The sequence below is a fragment of the Ipomoea nil genome, unplaced genomic scaffold, assembly GCF_001879475.1.
Source record: "Ipomoea nil cultivar Tokyo-kokei standard unplaced genomic scaffold, Asagao_1.1 scaffold1421, whole genome shotgun sequence".
Lineage (NCBI taxonomy): Eukaryota > Viridiplantae > Streptophyta > Magnoliopsida > Solanales > Convolvulaceae > Ipomoea > Ipomoea nil.
The window spans coordinates 8699321-8717254 of NW_017617849.1; the positions used below are offsets into that span (position 1 = coordinate 8699321).

General features: G+C 37.7%; 4 protein-coding genes across 6 annotated transcripts; 1 reads left to right on the forward strand and 3 right to left on the reverse strand.

Annotated features, from left to right (window-relative positions):
- Positions 1-476: 476 nt before the first annotated feature.
- LOC109187461 lies at positions 477-2940 on the reverse strand. Its single transcript, XM_019337648.1, has 11 exons — positions 2827-2940; positions 2613-2705; positions 2362-2526; positions 2166-2281; positions 1977-2078; positions 1770-1883; positions 1631-1690; positions 1270-1336; positions 1131-1184; positions 875-985; positions 477-777 (listed from the first exon to the last, which is right to left on the reverse strand). The coding sequence occupies exons 1-11, from the start codon at positions 2938-2940 to the stop codon at positions 688-690; spliced, it is 1086 nt and encodes a 361-aa protein (XP_019193193.1). The 3' UTR covers positions 477-687.
- Positions 1496-6327, reverse strand: LOC109187592 (phospholipase D alpha 4). Of its 2 annotated transcripts, XM_019337822.1 has the most exons (5): positions 6120-6327; positions 5300-5851; positions 3964-5158; positions 3388-3870; positions 1496-1523 (listed from the first exon to the last, which is right to left on the reverse strand). In XM_019337822.1, the coding sequence occupies exons 1-4, from the start codon at positions 6198-6200 to the stop codon at positions 3437-3439; spliced, it is 2262 nt and encodes a 753-aa protein (XP_019193367.1). In that variant the 5' UTR covers positions 6201-6327; the 3' UTR covers positions 1496-1523; positions 3388-3436. The 2 variants fall into 2 exon arrangements, with proteins under 2 accessions (XP_019193367.1, XP_019193366.1); XM_019337821.1 differs by lacking the exon at positions 1496-1523 and having other exon boundaries at positions 3105-3870.
- A 2987-nt stretch (positions 6328-9314) lies between these two features.
- Positions 9315-10167, forward strand: LOC109187602 (PRA1 family protein F3-like). Its single transcript, XM_019337837.1, has one exon. It carries the CDS (start codon positions 9387-9389, stop codon positions 9945-9947), a length of 561 nt encoding a protein of 186 aa, XP_019193382.1. The 5' UTR covers positions 9315-9386; the 3' UTR covers positions 9948-10167.
- A 1637-nt stretch (positions 10168-11804) lies between these two features.
- On the reverse strand, positions 11805-17460 carry LOC109187594 (inactive protein kinase SELMODRAFT_444075-like). 2 transcript variants are annotated; one of them, XM_019337823.1, is made up of 10 exons: positions 17243-17460; positions 15577-15836; positions 15158-15309; positions 14969-15063; positions 13823-14850; positions 13351-13511; positions 12972-13048; positions 12740-12887; positions 12482-12631; positions 11805-12274 (listed from the first exon to the last, which is right to left on the reverse strand). In XM_019337823.1, exons 2-10 carry the CDS (start codon positions 15755-15757, stop codon positions 12020-12022), a joined length of 2247 nt encoding a protein of 748 aa, XP_019193368.1. In that variant the 5' UTR covers positions 15758-15836; positions 17243-17460; the 3' UTR covers positions 11805-12019. The 2 variants fall into 2 exon arrangements, with proteins under 2 accessions (XP_019193368.1, XP_019193369.1); XM_019337824.1 differs by lacking the exon at positions 17243-17460 and having other exon boundaries at positions 15577-16445.
- Positions 17461-17934: the final 474 nt, after the last annotated feature.

A 17934-nucleotide genomic window follows, 5' to 3' on the forward strand; every position in this document is an offset into this window, starting at 1 on the left:
ATACCCTAGGTGTGGTTGAGTGGAAGAGACTCATTCATCTTTAACCAAAAGCTAAGAGTTCGAATGGAGAATGGAGCAGTTTTAAATTTCGCTAGGGGATTAGTATGTGTTGATGGTGGAAATCCTGGATATACCAAAAAAGAAATTTAAATTATCTATAACTGTCCGAATTTAACCAAGAAATGGTGAAAATCTTGGATATACCCAAAAAGAAATTTAAATTATCTATAACTGTCCGAATTTAACCAAGAAAGTTAGTGAGTTGTTCTCGTTAAGAATTGAATTTGAAAAATTGTGATTAACAGTTTAACCAACTTGATCAGAGTTGCTCTCATTCTTTGGTCTATAATTTGCATCAAGAAATTTTTTGGACGAGCGTGCACGGTTCTAATAGAATATTCTTTGCGAATATTCAGCAAAAAATGATTTATATTAAATATAACATTTGTAGTCAAATTGTGGACAATTTTAAACGGTTTAAAATAGAGCACAAAACAAGCAACCATAGTTTTTGGTCTGTCTAACTAAATATGTAATAATAACCGCACATGCTATTGTTCAATCCGACATTTTATATGTCATTTCTATTTTCATGAACATTTCTAAGCTGTGCATTATTTGAATACTCATCATCTCAAGGCTGCAGCCATGCATGCTTGCTGTTTGAAGGTCCAATTGTTCATTCTCCTAATGTGATCTCCACCTGGACTGATTCTTTTCTGCTTGCTCCATCCTCCTTTCAAATTCTTTCCATTCCTTGAAGCACCTTGCTCGGACCTTCAAGTGGTTAGGGTCGATCAGTCAAGAAACTTTACGATTTGATGATAAGTAGTTTAATTGTGTAATGTTTTTGCATTTTTTTCAATATTCTTACCCCTTGCCATGGTTGCTTTCCATCTATGGACTCTCCTTGGTTTCCAAGTGAGGGTAGGACCAAATGCTCTATCCATTGATCATCTACAACTCCTATCTTCTCATGTGCATTCTGCACATAAAAAAGGGCAAGTTATAAACCAAGAAAAATTAAGACCTGTAGGAAAGTAAAATTGATTTTTTTTTTCAATTTTTCTAGAAAAATAATGGAAAACTGGAGAAATGAAGTGAGCACGGGTGTAATCTTGTGTCCTTACTTCTACACATCTCCACAGGGCAAAATCAAGACCCCATCCATGCACTAAGTCATTCTGCAGAAACAAGATTTCCAGATAGAATCAAGAAATAATGGCTCAAGAACAAGTATTTATCTGAGCTTAATCATAAAATGAACACCTGAATCAAGTTCCAAACACAGCTCCATGATTCTCTGGAGAATACTGGTGCCATGATCTCCACAAACCTATAATCACAAATGACATTATTTTTGATTGACAAGGGAAACCCGCAACTCTGTAAACCCTGCCTTATAACCTTAACCGGCAAAAGACCACAAAAAAGTGAAAGATATAAACCAGCCTAAGTTGCTCATAGCTGACCGGCTCAAATCAAGAGGGAATCGAACTTATAACCTTGTGGTTACCAAGTCAAACAACTTGACCAACTTGGCTAGGATTACCGACAAATGACATTATTGTATATTGTAAATGTTGTTTAAGAAGTTTTAGTTTTACAGAATTGAAGGCAGCTGGTGTACCCTGCACAGGGAGGCAGATTTGGGTCAGGGCACTGGCCAGGCCATACTTCCTTCACCCTCCTGCAAGAATGATGACACTGTTAAAGGAAACCCGAAGAACATATGTGTTCTGTCTCAACTAAAAATACGTCTCAGCTACCTATGCACTTCAACATTGCGCCTCTTCTTTGTCATCAGCCATGTCAAGCCTTTCTTTGATACAATTGCAGGCTGTGATATCTCCAATCCATGTTTCCTGACCAGCCCAATGTACCTAAACAACACAGAACATCATGGCTACAAATTGTCAGTTCATGAAACAGTGAACTGTTCCATGTTTCCTGTCAATTAAGGATGTTTCTCTTACCTATCTGCATTGAAGTGTTCCACCCCAAGATCTTCATCCCAGATAAATATATACTCATATTGGGCTACAATTCCCGGGTGGAGAAAGCGTTTCGCATACCACCTGCATATATTCAGGAAAAATACAATCTTTATAAACTCAATGCTGCTGTGATTTTGCAGTGAAGATTGTGGCAGTTAAATTAGTTACCATTTGGTTTGTTTTCTGGCACTGACATGAATGGCGCGATTCGACCATTCAAATTCATCCCACTCGCTCGCCCTTCCATCATAATGGAATAACACAATTGCAAAATTTTCAGAGAACTAAAACCCATCAACATGTGAGGAGCCAATGAGGAATGCAGCATAACAACAGCTAGTGGATAACCTTAACTTACACAAACCTTAGAGACAATCTTGTTAACTGTGTCTTTTTGTTCCATTCCAGCTGTTACTGTTAGTAGGTACTTAGGCTTTTCTGCACCATTATTGAACCTGAAACTCGAATAAGGCTGCACAATCCCAGGGGGCAATCTTTCTGCACCGCGGGGATTTGTTCTGGCGAATATCTATTAAGAATTAAGATCAACAAATAAACCAAGAATGAAAAAATGATACTCATGGTAAAACCAAATCATAACTAATCAAGATTTACTGTTACTTTAGGTATGTTATCTGCTTTGAAAGCTGCAGGTAAGCATTTTGGAGTCTGATCTTCTGATAAGGCCACAAGTTTCAGGACATCAACCTAGTACAGATACAAGGATGACAGATCATATCAACATCCTATGACAACATTGAGCATAATATATATAAAATATTAAACTTTTAGTTGAAACGGGACACTGTACTACCAGTAATAGACTAACCTTATTTTCTCTATGAAGGGACGAGCCGATATGGAAACCAATCAGGACACTGGAGAGTGAAAGAAGTATCTGCAGCCATGCCTCTGGTAACTTTGTGCTAAATCCTATCTTCATTTTTCCATGAAAAGAGGTTTCATAAGGCTTATCTTTACATCACTATAGTCTGTAGAATTAAATGCCAAAAAATTGTAACTGTTGATTGAATTAGTTCTCTAGCTGTAACCCCCCAGTATTTGTTCAAGTATGATTAATTGATAATAAAATTCAAAGAAAAAAAAAAACTGACATCATTAAAATTCTCTTTATTTTTGTGTAATCTTTACAGTGAACAGTCAGATATATTGCACTATAATGTGCCTATACACAATTACACAAACCTAGGAATAATGAAAAGTAGGCTTTTGTCTTTGAAGTGAACCATGACAGAAACACATTGATATGGCAATTGGCTTATGTTTTCGGGTGACAAGGAGGTAAACCAGTCTAGGTTGTCCATAGCTGACCAGCTCAGACCAAGAAGGCAGATAGGCTGTTGGGAGTCAAACTTGTAACCTTCCGGTTACCAAGTCAACAGTCTGACCAACTTGACTGGGTTGCCCCTACAATTGGCTTATGTTGTTATCATAGGGGCAAGAACTTTTGATCTTTTTCCTTTGACTGGTGTTTCTGTGTCTGGAAAATGACCATTAATCTCCATTAGATCCTCAACATGACCTTCTCTTGTTATGCTAACAGGATAACTGACTAAGTGGACACCTTTCATGTCTGTGACATCATCTGAACTGTATATTTTCCACATCTTCTCTCCAATGGAACAAACCTTCTGCACACATTCCAGATTCTGAGGCTCTAGGAACTCTCTATCTGCTTTTCCAGTGTGTTCATACCATAATGACATCCTATATGCATGAATGTCTCCATGATCTATCATTGCTTCTTCACTCCTTGACTGATAACATCCTATCGCGATTTCTGTGTCTCGTTGTCCATCCATGGATCTTTGGTTCACATTGGCTGAGCCTATTAGCAGGTATGTATCATCCACTGAAAAAGGTTGGGGAACAAAGAAACAATAGTTATGTATCTTTGATTCCACTGATAAAGTTAAGTTTTTTGAGGAAGCTAAGGTTATCATACCTATCATGAGCTTGGAATGGACATAAACCATGAATCTCCTGTGTTTCTGAGCCTTCCAGTAGTGAGATGAAGGGTGAGGAGAGTAGGGAGGTATAAACTCTCCCTTGATCACTTCTTCTCGATTAGCAAGGCAGAAGAAATTCAAGTAATCTCTGGGGTGGCCATGGCTACCACTTTCTGCTATGGCTTCACCTATTATCCTATACATCATCTTCATTGTTTCTCTAGTCCAGTGCAGTATATCCTGAACTGAATCGCTCTCCGGGGCTCCTTCTGGCCACATTGGCATCACGATGTAGGCTGCAAACCGCTCGTTTGCTCTGATTTTGCTGGCAATCTTTAGTGCTATTTCCACAGGGATTAAGTTTCTGCAGCCACAGTTCTGGTCTTGCTCCCAGAGATGGCATCCACCGATGAAATACTGATTCTCGATGTATAGAAACCGGTCTGCACGCCTGATGGCCTCTACATAGGCTTCTTGGATGCTGCTCTCTACTGGCATGTTTCTTGGCAAAGGGGTTGTGGACACATGATCAATGGATCTAAAGACTTGAACTTTCCAATCCCTTTCAGAGGAATCGAGGTCGGTTTGATTGTTATTGAGTTCTGGTATGGAGGTTATTGGGACCAGAAATGAAGGGTCACATTGCTTTATCCATCTGTGCTCGAAATTGCTAAGAACATCAAGTGCAGCTTGGCCTGTGACACAAGAATGGGTGTCATGCCATGGCTCTCTTGGCCCTCCTTTGTGGATGCTGGCTCCTGGGAGGCTTGTTTGGTAGAAATCATAGCAGTGGGATTCTGCGTTGAGTGTGTGGAAGAGCGAATGTTGTTGTGTATCGTAGCGCCCATCGAATAGATCCAAACCACCGAGAAATGACATGATTTCTCTAGCACTTGAGCCTGGGTTCTTCCTGGTGTCCACTGTTATGGTCTTCTGGTGATGTGCAAAGCAGGATGGCAGCTTGTGGTGTGATCTGGGAACCAATTTGCAGACCACTTTCGTGTTCTTGAAATATGCTGATGAATCCTCGTCTCGTGTGCCCATCACCCCTTTGTTTCTGATGATTGGCAAGGATGTTTCGTCGTCCCACAGCATAACCCTCACTGCCACACCTTCTTCTGCTTTGAGCTTCAGCAACTCTCCCAGCTTCACTCCTCTAGCTTGCTGAATTTCTGTCTGGGGATCGCGAACCTGGCGAATATATCTGTTAAGAGTCCACATTGATAAAATAAGAGAGAACATATAGGTTTATAAGGCCATGTATTAGACTAGCTAATTCAATCTTTTAGTATGGTTTGACCTTAACATGGTATCAGAGCCTGTTGCACTTACTAGGACTATGTTTGGATTGAAAGACCAGCCTGCAATGTACACCAGATGTTTTGCACCATCAATGGCTTTGTATATATCCTCCCACAAATTCTTTGGTTTCGCGAATGGCGGTTGGAATTCATGTTTATGGTGAGCATCCTGGTACAGTGTGACAGAACAGTTTGATCTTTGTGGGAAAGTAGCATTCCTCAGTCCCATGAATCCACCATTCTCCAATGCCTTCCCCCAACTTGCCTCATATTCTGCAGGCTTAAACCACAGTATGAACTGCAACTTCAGTTTCTTGTTTGCCTTCCCACTCTCCATTTTCAGTGGGAAGAACCCCTCGATCAAACTCTCGCCATTCAAAAGGCGATCGCCTTGGAAATCGAATCTCCCCAGCACAGAACACTTCGTTCTCAGCTCGATCGTGACTGTGGTGTCGGCAGGATGAGCACAGAGAATCTGGAATGTCTGGTTCCATACCCGGTCACGCTCGCTGCTGGTTTTAGCCACCTTCTGGTTTCCCAGCTTGATTGTCACATATGCAGGCTTCCCACTCACAGAAATACACTGCAGAGAAACAAGATTATCATGTTGAGATTAACCAGAACAAGAAACAATAATAATGACAGAAAGTAAAGAAGACTAGATTTACATGGTGGTTGGCAATGTGCTTACGTCCATGGAAGTGAAACTATTCTTTTAATTCTCACCGCTTCACTTATATTTCTAGATAAACTCATATTCCTAATCTCTATATGAAACAAACTCAACAGAACAGAAATTACAAAACTTTCATGCATTTGCGGATTGTAAATGCAGCCATGCAGGGACTTACTTTGAAGGGCACGGATGGTTTGCTCATCGTGGCCCGAAAGATTGACACCTCGAGCATTCCATGGAGAAACTTCTGCTCCATTGTTTATTGTCTCTGTCAGAAAATGGGATGATGACACTAGAGTTTGCAGGTTCTTGAAATAGTTCTGAAAGAAGATGGTTAGGCATGTGGATATATGAAGGTAGGTAAATCTGTTATTTTTTTTTAATGGACAGTACAGATAGGTGTGCATTTTTTGTAATCAAAGATAGATGCGTGTGGAAACTTGTAATGGGGATGAGAGGTTGGAGAATCTTGTGAAGAAGTGGATGGTTAATCGTAGAGGCAACTCTTTAGTTCGTATGACTTAGTGTCTTCTTTAAGTTGAAGTTTTCTTTGTGATAGATGTGGAAGGCATTAACCCCCCATGTGTGCCTCAGCTTTGTGGACTTGGTTGTACCGAATATTACTAAACTAGTCGGGTTTTTGATCGAGTCTTATTTGAGACAGCTCTTTTAATAGGTTAGTACTTAGTATAATGAGTTCAAGTTTCAACTTCATTTAAAGTAGTGTACATTAACCTTTTTAATTCTTCCTTAAGGTTAATCATCAACCCCACCTAACAAAGCATCTGGGAACACCCCTACTTTGAGAGATTACTCTCACACTATGGCTGGTGAGACTCGATCCTTAGTCATTCTTTCCAAACTTTACTCATGTGAGCAATTGAGCTGCCCGTATAGGCGCAATAACCTTTTTAAGCCATCGTGATTGGATTGTTGCCTCAACGTCGCTCAAGAGCTATTTTAATATTTCAAGTTGTACTAATGAGAAGATAAACTGAGTCTGATTCTGAAACTTAACATCAAATTATATACTTCTGCATAAAATGAGCTCATTTTAAATTCAAAATAAATTTTAAAGTGAAATTTTTCATCTACTAAACCAATGTCCGAGTCAATCAAATCTTTTTAAATACAAATAGTTAGTACAACCATGTTACCATGATGCAACAATCCTTGGGCCACGTGGAGGCAAGGCCAATAAAAGGGCTAAGCTAAGTCCATCTTATGGTTAGGTTGGATTCGGTTAATTAGGCCTGGTATATTCACCCATTAATGATAAAGAAAGTGATAAATTTCAACTAAAAGCCCAATGGGCCATAGGGGTTTCATGATTTATTGGGCCGGTCTCTTAAGTTGGGCCAGACAAATAGTGTAATAATTAAATGTGAATAATGGCCCAAGTCGACCCCACTTTGAAAAATGTGATTAGAAGGTGGGTGGATAAAATAGGACATTACGACGTAAAGGTGAAACAAAAGCCGAAGGACAATAATAAAGTGACAATATAAGTCACGTGAATGTTGTTGGCCCGGTAAATACTTACCAAATAAATATACTTTTCCAAATTTCGACTGAAATATTCATTAATATTTTTTTTGAAACAATTAGTAAGAGGAGAACACTCAAATAAGAAAAGAAAAGGCGAGACCAATTCTAGTTCAAACTACCGCAGACTTGTTTCGAGCACTTGCGCCCCCTTGTTTGTTAGAGACTTAGAGCAAGAGGTTCGCCAAGTGGATTGCGACCTATGACTCTATTTTACTCCCATTTTTTCTCTCTCATTTAAGATTTAAATCATCCCCATTTTTCATAAATTTTATTGAGTATTGCTATTTTTCTTTTTTTTTTTTCATCCACAAGATTAAAACATAGTCAAATATAACAAGCATTTAAAAATAAAATATTAAATATATTACCAAAGCATAACTTTCTATTATTCTTTGTATCAAGACATCTTTATATTTATTTATTTTATGTACTAACTCTATTACAATGTAATATATGTTCACACATAAATCATAGCCAAGTACCTAGTACTCAGATGTCACTGTTGTGACTCTTTTTTATGAAAGGTCACTGGATCAAACTCTCATGGTGGGGTATTGACTCTTTAGATTACAATAGATAAAAAAAATATAGAATAAATACTATCCGTAAGAGCCACAAAGATACAATTTAACTACTTAACAATTTATTTTATGTATTTTTTTATAACAATTTATTTTATGTACTTAAAAAGCTCATATCCAATAATAACTCAAAAAGTCTATCACATGAAAGAAGAAAAAGGTGTCTCTTGGCTTGGCGTCTAATGATTGTCATCCTTCCACAATCTTCCGGTCGCCTTCAAATTATTTTTAAAAAGAAAAGGAAAAAGAAGAAATTGTAGATGCGTTAATACTATTTATTTAATACAATACATGATTATATCAATTTTGAGTATCATTAAACATCATATTTTTTATTTATAATAATTAAAATTCTTATAATTTTATATGTTAAAACTTAATTAATAATTTATGGGGAAAATAGACCAACGGGATGTACTATGACTTAATAAACACTAATTGATTTGTAGCTTTAGACAGGGGCACGTGGGGGAAGTGGCCGGCCCTCGTTCCGATCTCTCCGTCTATATCTCATCGTCGTCCCCACGACACTAAAGTGCGCTATTATTATTTCTTTTTCATTACTTACAGCTATTCCTTTTCCCACAATGGGCCATGGCCCAATCTTTACCCAACTTCTTGGGCCTAGTGTTTGTATCCATTCAATTAAAAACATTCCTTATCCCGTGGACCAACGTACATATTACTTGATTAGTCTTATAATCTCGAGTAAGGAGTCATAAAGAGGTAAATTAATTTAAGTTATTAATTGCTGACTTTCTCAATTTAAGAAGGTTAATAGGTAGTCATAATTGATCAATTTAAATTAAGAAAGTCAATGGTTGATGAGGGAAATTTGCAACTAAAATTCGAAGGCGTGCACCATAAATTGTAACTCTAACCAGTAAAGAATTGTAAAGAAATAAATCATAACTGATTGACTTAAATCAAGAAAGTTAAATAGAAATCTCAATATGGTAGAACTTGTAATTTTAATATTTTATAATTTCAAATCACGGTTAATCAATTTGACTCAGGTTGTCCCGTATCCTCATGATTAGACATATACCAATATACCATCCGTGTCCTAACGGATTTTTTTACGGTCAGCTTCGCAGTGCTCACACTCATGCCGCAACCGTGAACGCCCATCCATCAGAACCGTTGATTCTTTCAGATCTTTAATCGACAGAATTGCTTGGGTCCCACCAAAGTCAACCAAGCAAAGATAGACACATTTCCGGTCACGCTATATAGGGAAACCAAGTAAATTATTCTGTGCATCGCATCACACCGTCTCTCCTCCTTGAGCAGTCCGAAATTCGCCGGAAAATATGACGACATACGGCACAATTCCGACGTCTTCCTCTGCCGGCGCGAGCTTGGAGTACATCTCCCGCACGAAGGAGCGGATAAAGGAGGGGCTAGGCATGCGGCGGCCGTGGCGAGAGATGTTCAACTTCCACTCTATCGGCCTGCCCTCGAACTTCCACGACGCCGTTTCGCGGATCAAAACGAACCTCGCCTACTTCCGGATGAACTACGCCCTCGTAGTCCTCGTTATTCTCTTCCTCAGCCTCCTCTGGCACCCGATCTCGCTCATCGTCTTCGTCGCCCTCATGGCGGCGTGGCTCTTCCTCTACTTCCTCCGCGACGAGCCGCTGATCATCGTTGGCCGCTTGATTAACGACCGCGTGGTGCTGATTGTTCTCTCCGTCGCTACAATCGTTCTGCTCCTCTTCACAAACGCCACCGCCAATATCCTCATTTCGCTGCTGGTCGGAGCCGTGGTTGTTTTGGTCCACGGTGCTTTCAGGAAGACCGATGATTTGTTCGCCGATGAGGAATCCGGCGCTTTCTTAGCCGGCCACGCTCCATCTGCTCCGTCGTCTTAGTGTGCTGTATTCTGTATTCCAAGTATGTTTTAGTTTTCACTTTTAATTTTTTCGTTCCACCATTATTTGCTTTGAATTGTTAACGATTGTTCATTTGTTTGTTGTTAATTTTCTCATATTTCTTGTGCTTTTTGTTGTAAATTTCTTATGCTTTAATTTTGTAAGAAATAAACTCCAAAGTTAATCCATGATTCCTCAACAGTTCAACACCTTTCTAATAGATTTTTTCTCTCTTTTTCAAAACAATTATTCTTGTTGATTACACTTGAAGTTCAACCCTTATAAAGTCAAAGGCTAAATGCATTGCTACCATATGAGATTCTTTAAGATTTTTTTTTTTTCTTATTTAATGAGCTACATCTCTAGTTGAAAATTTAAAATATATTTAACACTTATATCAGCCAATCTCGGCAGAGAGGATGAGATATTAATTGCTTAACTTTTATCATTACCAAAAAAAAAATAAAAAAATCTAAGTAATATCATTACTTGAGCAGTTGAGCATAGTTCTTGTGAGATGACATTTTGTTGTGTTATTAGTAGATACTAGTATATCACAAAATGTCGGCATCCAACCGCCTTTACCCATTTCAAGACAATTTTAAAGATTCTTTAAAAAAAAAAATAAAAAATACTACGTTTCCCCTATTTAAACTATTCCTATTGGTAATAATGTTAAATTGCCAGGAAATTTTAAGGTGTTGATTACACCAAGTTTTGTACTAGGTGCAATAGAACGTTATCTTCATCATGCTCGGTACAATTTCAAAGCTTTTTGAATTGTAACTGTTGCAATCATTACTAGTGCGGATCGACATTGTAACCTTTCTTTAAATTGTCTATAAGATTTAAAAAATAAAAACGAATGGTGAATTAGCTGACTTAAGTTAATAATCAATAATTAAATTACTTGATAAATTTCAATTTATTCTATAAATTGTGTAATGATTTGTAAATTATATAAAAATGTGACTTTTTAATACAAGAATTATACTACATTAAGATTGTCATTTCTTTCAAAAACTCTATAAAATGATTTAAATTATGTAAAAAAAAAAAAAAAAAAAAAAAAATACTTCCTATGATTTTTTCTATTATATGATAAATTTTTTGTTTAGAGTGAATTTAGTTCCACTAATCTATGCAATAATTGGTATGACTCAATCATCTTTAACTGAAAAAGAAACGGAAGCAGTTTCAAAAGTGTGACGGAAGCACCAAATTTGGCGACTAGGTGGGCAATGTATGGAAGGGACTAGATTGCTTAGTGCTTTAAGTTATATTTTATAATTTTATAATATCATTTTCGGGAATTTGGAAACCAACTACTACGATTTTTTTTATACTAAGTATAATCATACTCCGTATATGATATTTAGATAATATTAAATATAAATATATCATTATAATTATACTTGATACGAAAAGCAATTATACTAATCGACATTTGAAAAAAAAAATCATTATTCTTCTTTATTAATTAGATATTTACAAGATTCAGCCCATTTGACAGCTTCATCCAGAAGATGGAAAGTGACAAGATGAAGATGACAAAACCAATGAATGTGTGATGTCTTCTCATAATAATATGGTCATTTGACATATTTCAACTTTTTTTTTATTTGAACATTTTCCTTCAGCCCACAATCTGTTTAACGTGGGCTGTTGCAGTTGGTAATAATCATTGATCTTTTTTAGTGACCAGGAAAATACTCTTTCAAATTCACTATGAACTACGTAATAATTAGTAAATTACACATCAGAAAAATACCTCTTTCAAATTCACTATGAACTACGTAATAATTAGTAAATTACACATCAGAAGTAAATCAAATACGACAGACACTATGTGACAGATTTAACCAATAGAATATTGACAAGAATTGACTTATAATTTTTTGATCGGTCTGCTCAACCACTCCCTTCGGAGCACTAGAAACTATTATAAACTCAATAGGAAAAGACAACTGCTTTCCAATTCCAGCTGAATTACACAAACCATGAACACTATTATCACTTGTATACATAAACCAAACCACCCGCCTACTTAAACAACCTGCATATATTATCCATTAGAATTCTGCAATACCATGCGAAACAGTTACTTCGCACGAAGTTCTGGTAATGTCTTCATCTTTCTCCCACCCAGGAATTTTAGTTGTTTCAAATGAGAGCTTGGGGTTAAACCCCTCCAACACCTCGTTTAATATAGGGCCGCTGTATCTTTGATACTGTGGTGAGGCATCTGACCATATCCTTCTGCTCTGCCCTGGTGTTGACATTCGACCTGAGTCCATTATGAGGTCCCCTTCAAGCATGCGAAGCACCTTCACAATGAATGCAGGCAGCATTACAATCTTGAAATGAGACAGATATATATACCCGTCTGATACAATCGGGGGAGAGTTGCATTCAATGATGATACGAACAGTGAAACAGTTGTTCGGGTTCTTAGAAAGAGAACTTGTGCAAGGATATAACTCATGTTGGAAACTACATAACCACGTGTAGCACATAAGGTCTTTTAGAGTTACCTGAGACATGCGAGGCCTTGCTTGAGGATCCCGACGTATGCACAAGGATGCAGCGTGTAACATGCAATAAACCTCGTGTTCATCATAACAGTTTGCTAGCCGGGGATCTATTAGTTCCTCGATGGCATACTCTTCCAACAATGGGCGGGCCTGTTAAGAGTTAAAGGCAGCAATTGAGTTGAAATCGGAGCATACACTCTATGTGTAAAAGCATTCATAATCCATAGTTGAGAAAGAGAAAAGTGCAATGAAACAAACCCATTCTGTGAGACACTGCTGGCCTTTGGGCCTGTTAAGATCTACTGCTTTGCGTCCAGTAACAAGCTCCACGAGGACCACACCAAATGAATAAACATCAGCTTTTTCTGTGATCTGGCTGCTTTGAGTGTACTCAGGAGCCAAGTACCTGAACAAAGCAAGCCATTTCAGTTAGTTGTCTAGGCATACATAAAATAATCCACACGAAAAGGAAACATTTATAAGCACACACCCAAATGTCCCAATGATCCGTGTTTCAACGCCGGTATCTCCATCAGGTTGCCACCTGGCCAAGCCAAAGTCCCCAACCTTGCACACAGAAGAACAGTCTCAATACAATGCAAATATCATTACCACTGATGAAGACTAACATAGATTATGAGTTTATGACAGCAAAATAATCAACTGAACCAGATGTGTACTATGACATACAAATCAAACAGAGGAAGTACAGTCCATTCATTTTCTGCCTAGGGTAATAAATAGTAGAGTAATAATATTCATCACAAAAAAAAAAAAAAAAAAATCTCATATGTACAGTATTGCACAGTTGCATGTATAGAAAACATTCAGCTAAACTAGCAGAGTAGCAGAATATGAATTTGATATACCAGTGGTTCAAAGTCATGGGTGATAAGAATGTTGTTGGGCCGCATGTCTCGGTGAACAATGCAGCCTACTCTACACTCCTCGTGAAGATAGCGAAGTCCTCTTGCAGCTCCAACAGCAATTTTTTGACGAGCAGACCACAATAAGGGATCTTGGTTGTGTCCTGAATACACCAATGCATGGGTTATCTTTTAGTTCCAGCCACAAAATTCAGGCAATCTTAATGAATAAAGTAGAAATTAAAACACTCTTTCTACCCACAGAAACTGAATCACTAGAAAAAAAACACAACACACAAAGATGAAGTTCATAGATTTATACTGTAAATGTGTTGCTCATGCAAAGCAACCCATCCGTGTAAAGAGTTGCAGTTACTTATTGAAGATAAAATCATTGGAGGGTAATAGAATCCTAATTAAATTTGCAATGCAGAATAATAGAATAAAAGATGTACAAGGTAGGAGGATCACATACCATATAGATGGGAATCTAAAGATCCGTTGCAAATGTATTCATAGACTAACAACCTTCTGCTATCCTCAATACAGAATCCTATCAACATAACGACATTGCGGTGCTGAGCACAGCTAAGAACTTCTACTTCTGAACAAAATTCCTGATCCCCTTGGGAACTTGCCAATTTATGTTGTTTGACAGCAACTACCTGCCCATCTGGGAGCACTCCTCTGTGAACAGAGCCAAATCCACCCTCAGCCAAAAAATTGGCTTGAGAAAATCCTCCTGTTGCATGTTCAAGCTCGGCGTAGCTGAACCACCTAGGAGGTTTACCAAACACAGGTGCCTTGTGTTGACAAATTGAACACAAGGGGGGAGGGCCAAGAGGCACACTTCTGGATAGTGAAATTGCATCTCGCACATTTGCAGTGAAATCCAGGTCAGACCTAAAGCTTGGTGATCCAAATCCACCTTCTTCATCATTTTTAGAGAACTTTTCAAGCATAGTCTTTGCTGTAGAGTTTTGAGCTCGACTACTACATCTAACAGTGCTTTCCTGCAGCTGTTGGGAGGACTGACACTGTGGATTGACTATATTTGCCATCCATGGATGGAACCTTACACTTGAGGAACAAGACAGTTTTTCACTATCACTCTCTGAACCTGAGTCATTGTCATTGTGATCTTTTGTACCTAAGAGTTCCTCTTTTTTCACATCCCTACTTCCTTCAGCATTGAAAAATGGAGAAGTTCCTGGATCAGAACTAGAAACTGATGACGTACCAGCTTCAGTCGCAGTGAATATCTCTGGACTACTTGTGGGAGTTACAAGTTGTCCCCGAGTAGAATTCAATGAATGATTCTTGTCTACATCATGATTTTCACTTGATTCAGATTGTTCTGGAGGTAATGAACTGGCAGGTTCAGTATCCCTTTTACATGATCCAACTAAATTAAGGCGAAGAACTTTTGGTTGGGATCGCTTCATTACTACAATGTTGCACTGCAGCTCTTCCATGCATCGTTTTTCCTCATGTTTGAGCTGCCTAAAAAGATTTAAACATAGATGAATTAGCTCAAAATGGCACAAAATGAAGAGATTATATTTAAATTGAAATACAAACCACATAATTGAAGAACACTAAAAAAAGGTATAAGTATTACTTGTCCAAGACAACCCAGTTAGCTTGACTCCTCTTTGCCTCGGCAGCCACAGCCCCACATGGTGACCCAGAAACAATTCTAATCTTGACATTTATCTGATTGGGCATCATAATGGCAAGAAAAGTCAATTCATTATTATGTAGTGATACTCAAGGACATCTCTCCAGATTAATTCTTAGATGAGCTAACCTTATTTCGGTCATAAACATTGTGGAGCTGAAGGATCATCTGGGAGCAGGAATCAGATATGTCAGATTTCTGCTCAGAACTAGTTCCAGTATGCGACCTTCGATGGCCACTGGCACAATCTCCTGCAAACCTTGGAAATGTCCATTTTCTACCTAAAGTATGATAACAGATACCATTACAATTTTAAGAAAAATAAAAATAAAATAATCTGAACTTGAACAATAACAAGCTAGTTTTGCTATTCAACAATACAGTGCAACTATCAATAGAGCATAGACTTGCTAATAGAATACATCAACAATTATCCATGTGATACCCAGAATGAAGTATAGAAGTATCAATGTTTGTAAACAATCAAATTTGGTTCACAGAATTCATTAAGAAAATAAGAAGTATATCTACAGAAAGATTTGAATTACCAGAACTGTGTGAAGGGACAACCACCAGAAGTGCAATGCAATCCCCCGGTTGAACAACATGTGTCAAAGCCCAAACAAGAGCAGTCTTGGATATTTCCTTGGATGCCTTCACAGCAACCATAACCTTTTCCATAACACTAGAACCCTTATCCTGTCTCCCTTTCTTCGCTTCCTGACTCATTAGCACTGAACAAATGCTTCCTGAACACCCTTCAGAGCTTCAACAGAACCAGCGCGCAAGTAGCAAAGCCCACCATTATCTTGATATGGACAACAGAATATAAAAATAAGAAACCACTGAAGTGTCCATAAGTCTATATGAAACAACAAGAAAACACAACAGTATTTACTGTAAAAACTGCCCCCACCAAACTGAGTTGTGATTCCCACGCATAAAACTCACTATTCCATCACAATACATATATGCAAAACAAGATTCTTTGCAATGAAAAATGACAAGACACTTAACTAACGGGCAAACACATTTTTCTAGAAACTCAAGAAAACTGCGCTATAAAGGTCCACTGGAGAGTACTTTTCATTTTTATTATTTTTTGAGGAGATGAGGCCTTGGGGGAGTGGGATTTCTTCAATAGTATTTTTGCTTATGATTACTCAAATGAATGAGAGTTTTTAACCACCTACAGAACTAAGAAGAGACAGCAGGCACAATCAATTACTATACAAGAGGAAACAAGCTTATCTATAGAGACTCCTTTGTTTCAGAGATTTCCAAATGAATCCAAAGGGTTGATGCCAAATATCATTCACTACAACTTGACTCCACAGTTGCGCACATGATTTCTGAAACAACACTGCAGCAGATGACAGAGATGTATGTTCCAAACTTTCACCTTATAGACTGTGCTCTAAACTTTACTTAGTCAAACCAGTTTTTAGGAAAATAAAAAAAAAATTTAAAAAAAAAAAAAAAAAAAAAAATCTTAGTTAAAATGAGCTGTTTCCCAGATCAAGAAACTCAAACCATTTTTATTTTTTCCTGATCTTTCTTTTCTTTGAGGGAATCTCCCCTTCCAGTTCCAAAATACAAAAATTCCAATAAAGTACCTAGTGTCCCAGAAAAGCTAAAAGCAGCCAACAAAGCATTGAAATGACATCTAAGTTGAAATTTCACTCTAAAACCCCCATTTGGACCACACCAAAACCACCAAATCTGCAATATACCAAAAAACGCATGAGCCAGGGGTTATTGACAGACTTACAACACAGAATTCAAGTTGAAAATTACAGTGAAATGATTTGAAAGAAGCCTAAAAGCTGTAGGTTGAGGCAATGGGAGCTAGCTCTCTGCCCGCTTCTCTGTCTATATACATATTCGCATCTCCATCACAGAAACTAATCTCGTTCACATCTAAAAGAAGAAACACATAATTTCCTAAAGAGCTCAATGCCTAAACGTGTGCGTGAAGTGCGTCGTACAAAGAGCACAGATATAGAAAATTGAGAGAAATGTGAGCTGAACAACCTCAACTACTGAATCCAGAACAGATAATAAAATACGTAGTGGAGAAGCAAAATCGCTGATGAATATACGGTAAAATAGCACCATTAAAAAGGTGAAATCGTGAAACCGAGAGCTCAACGAGCGGGCTACATTTGGTGAACAGTGATACGAACAGTAACATGGGAACACGAAAATGCTCACCAATCTGTGCGGACTGTGACCGGTCGCTTGACTCACATTTACTGCATTCCTCTGGTGCTCTGCAGCTGTAAGTACTGCGCCATTACAGAGCTCTGCTGCTTTCTCTTCAATGGAGGGAGTTTCGTTTCAACAGATGTCTTTCCACCTTGGGTCCGAAGAGAGAGAGACTTGCGATTGTGAAATTATTTTGCAGTTAGAGATATGTTTGATTGTCGGAATTGCCCTGCCCCGTCTCGTCATCATCTATTTTTAAAGTGTAGTCTCTTGTTAGGAGTAGTGAAATTTGAGGGGTTAAAGTTGTAATAATAAGATTCGAATTTTTACAATTCAAATGACACCTACAGTTAAAAAGAAAGAAATATGCCTATCTTATTCACACATTTTAAGTTATATAGATATAACTTTTTTAAAATGTTAATCAGCACCAGTACCTCGTGAGTTATATAAATAACTTTTTAAGGTATTAATTAATATCAATATTCTATCGCGAATTATATAGATAGCTTTTTAAAGTATTAATTAACATTAGCACCCTGTAAGTTATTTAGATAGTTTTTTAAAGTGTTAATTAGCACCGGCATCCCATCGTGAATCATATAGACAACTTTTTAAAGTGTTAATTAGCATTGACACATTTTATATTACGTACAACCACGTATATTGACAATAACATTTATAGAATATGTAATTGC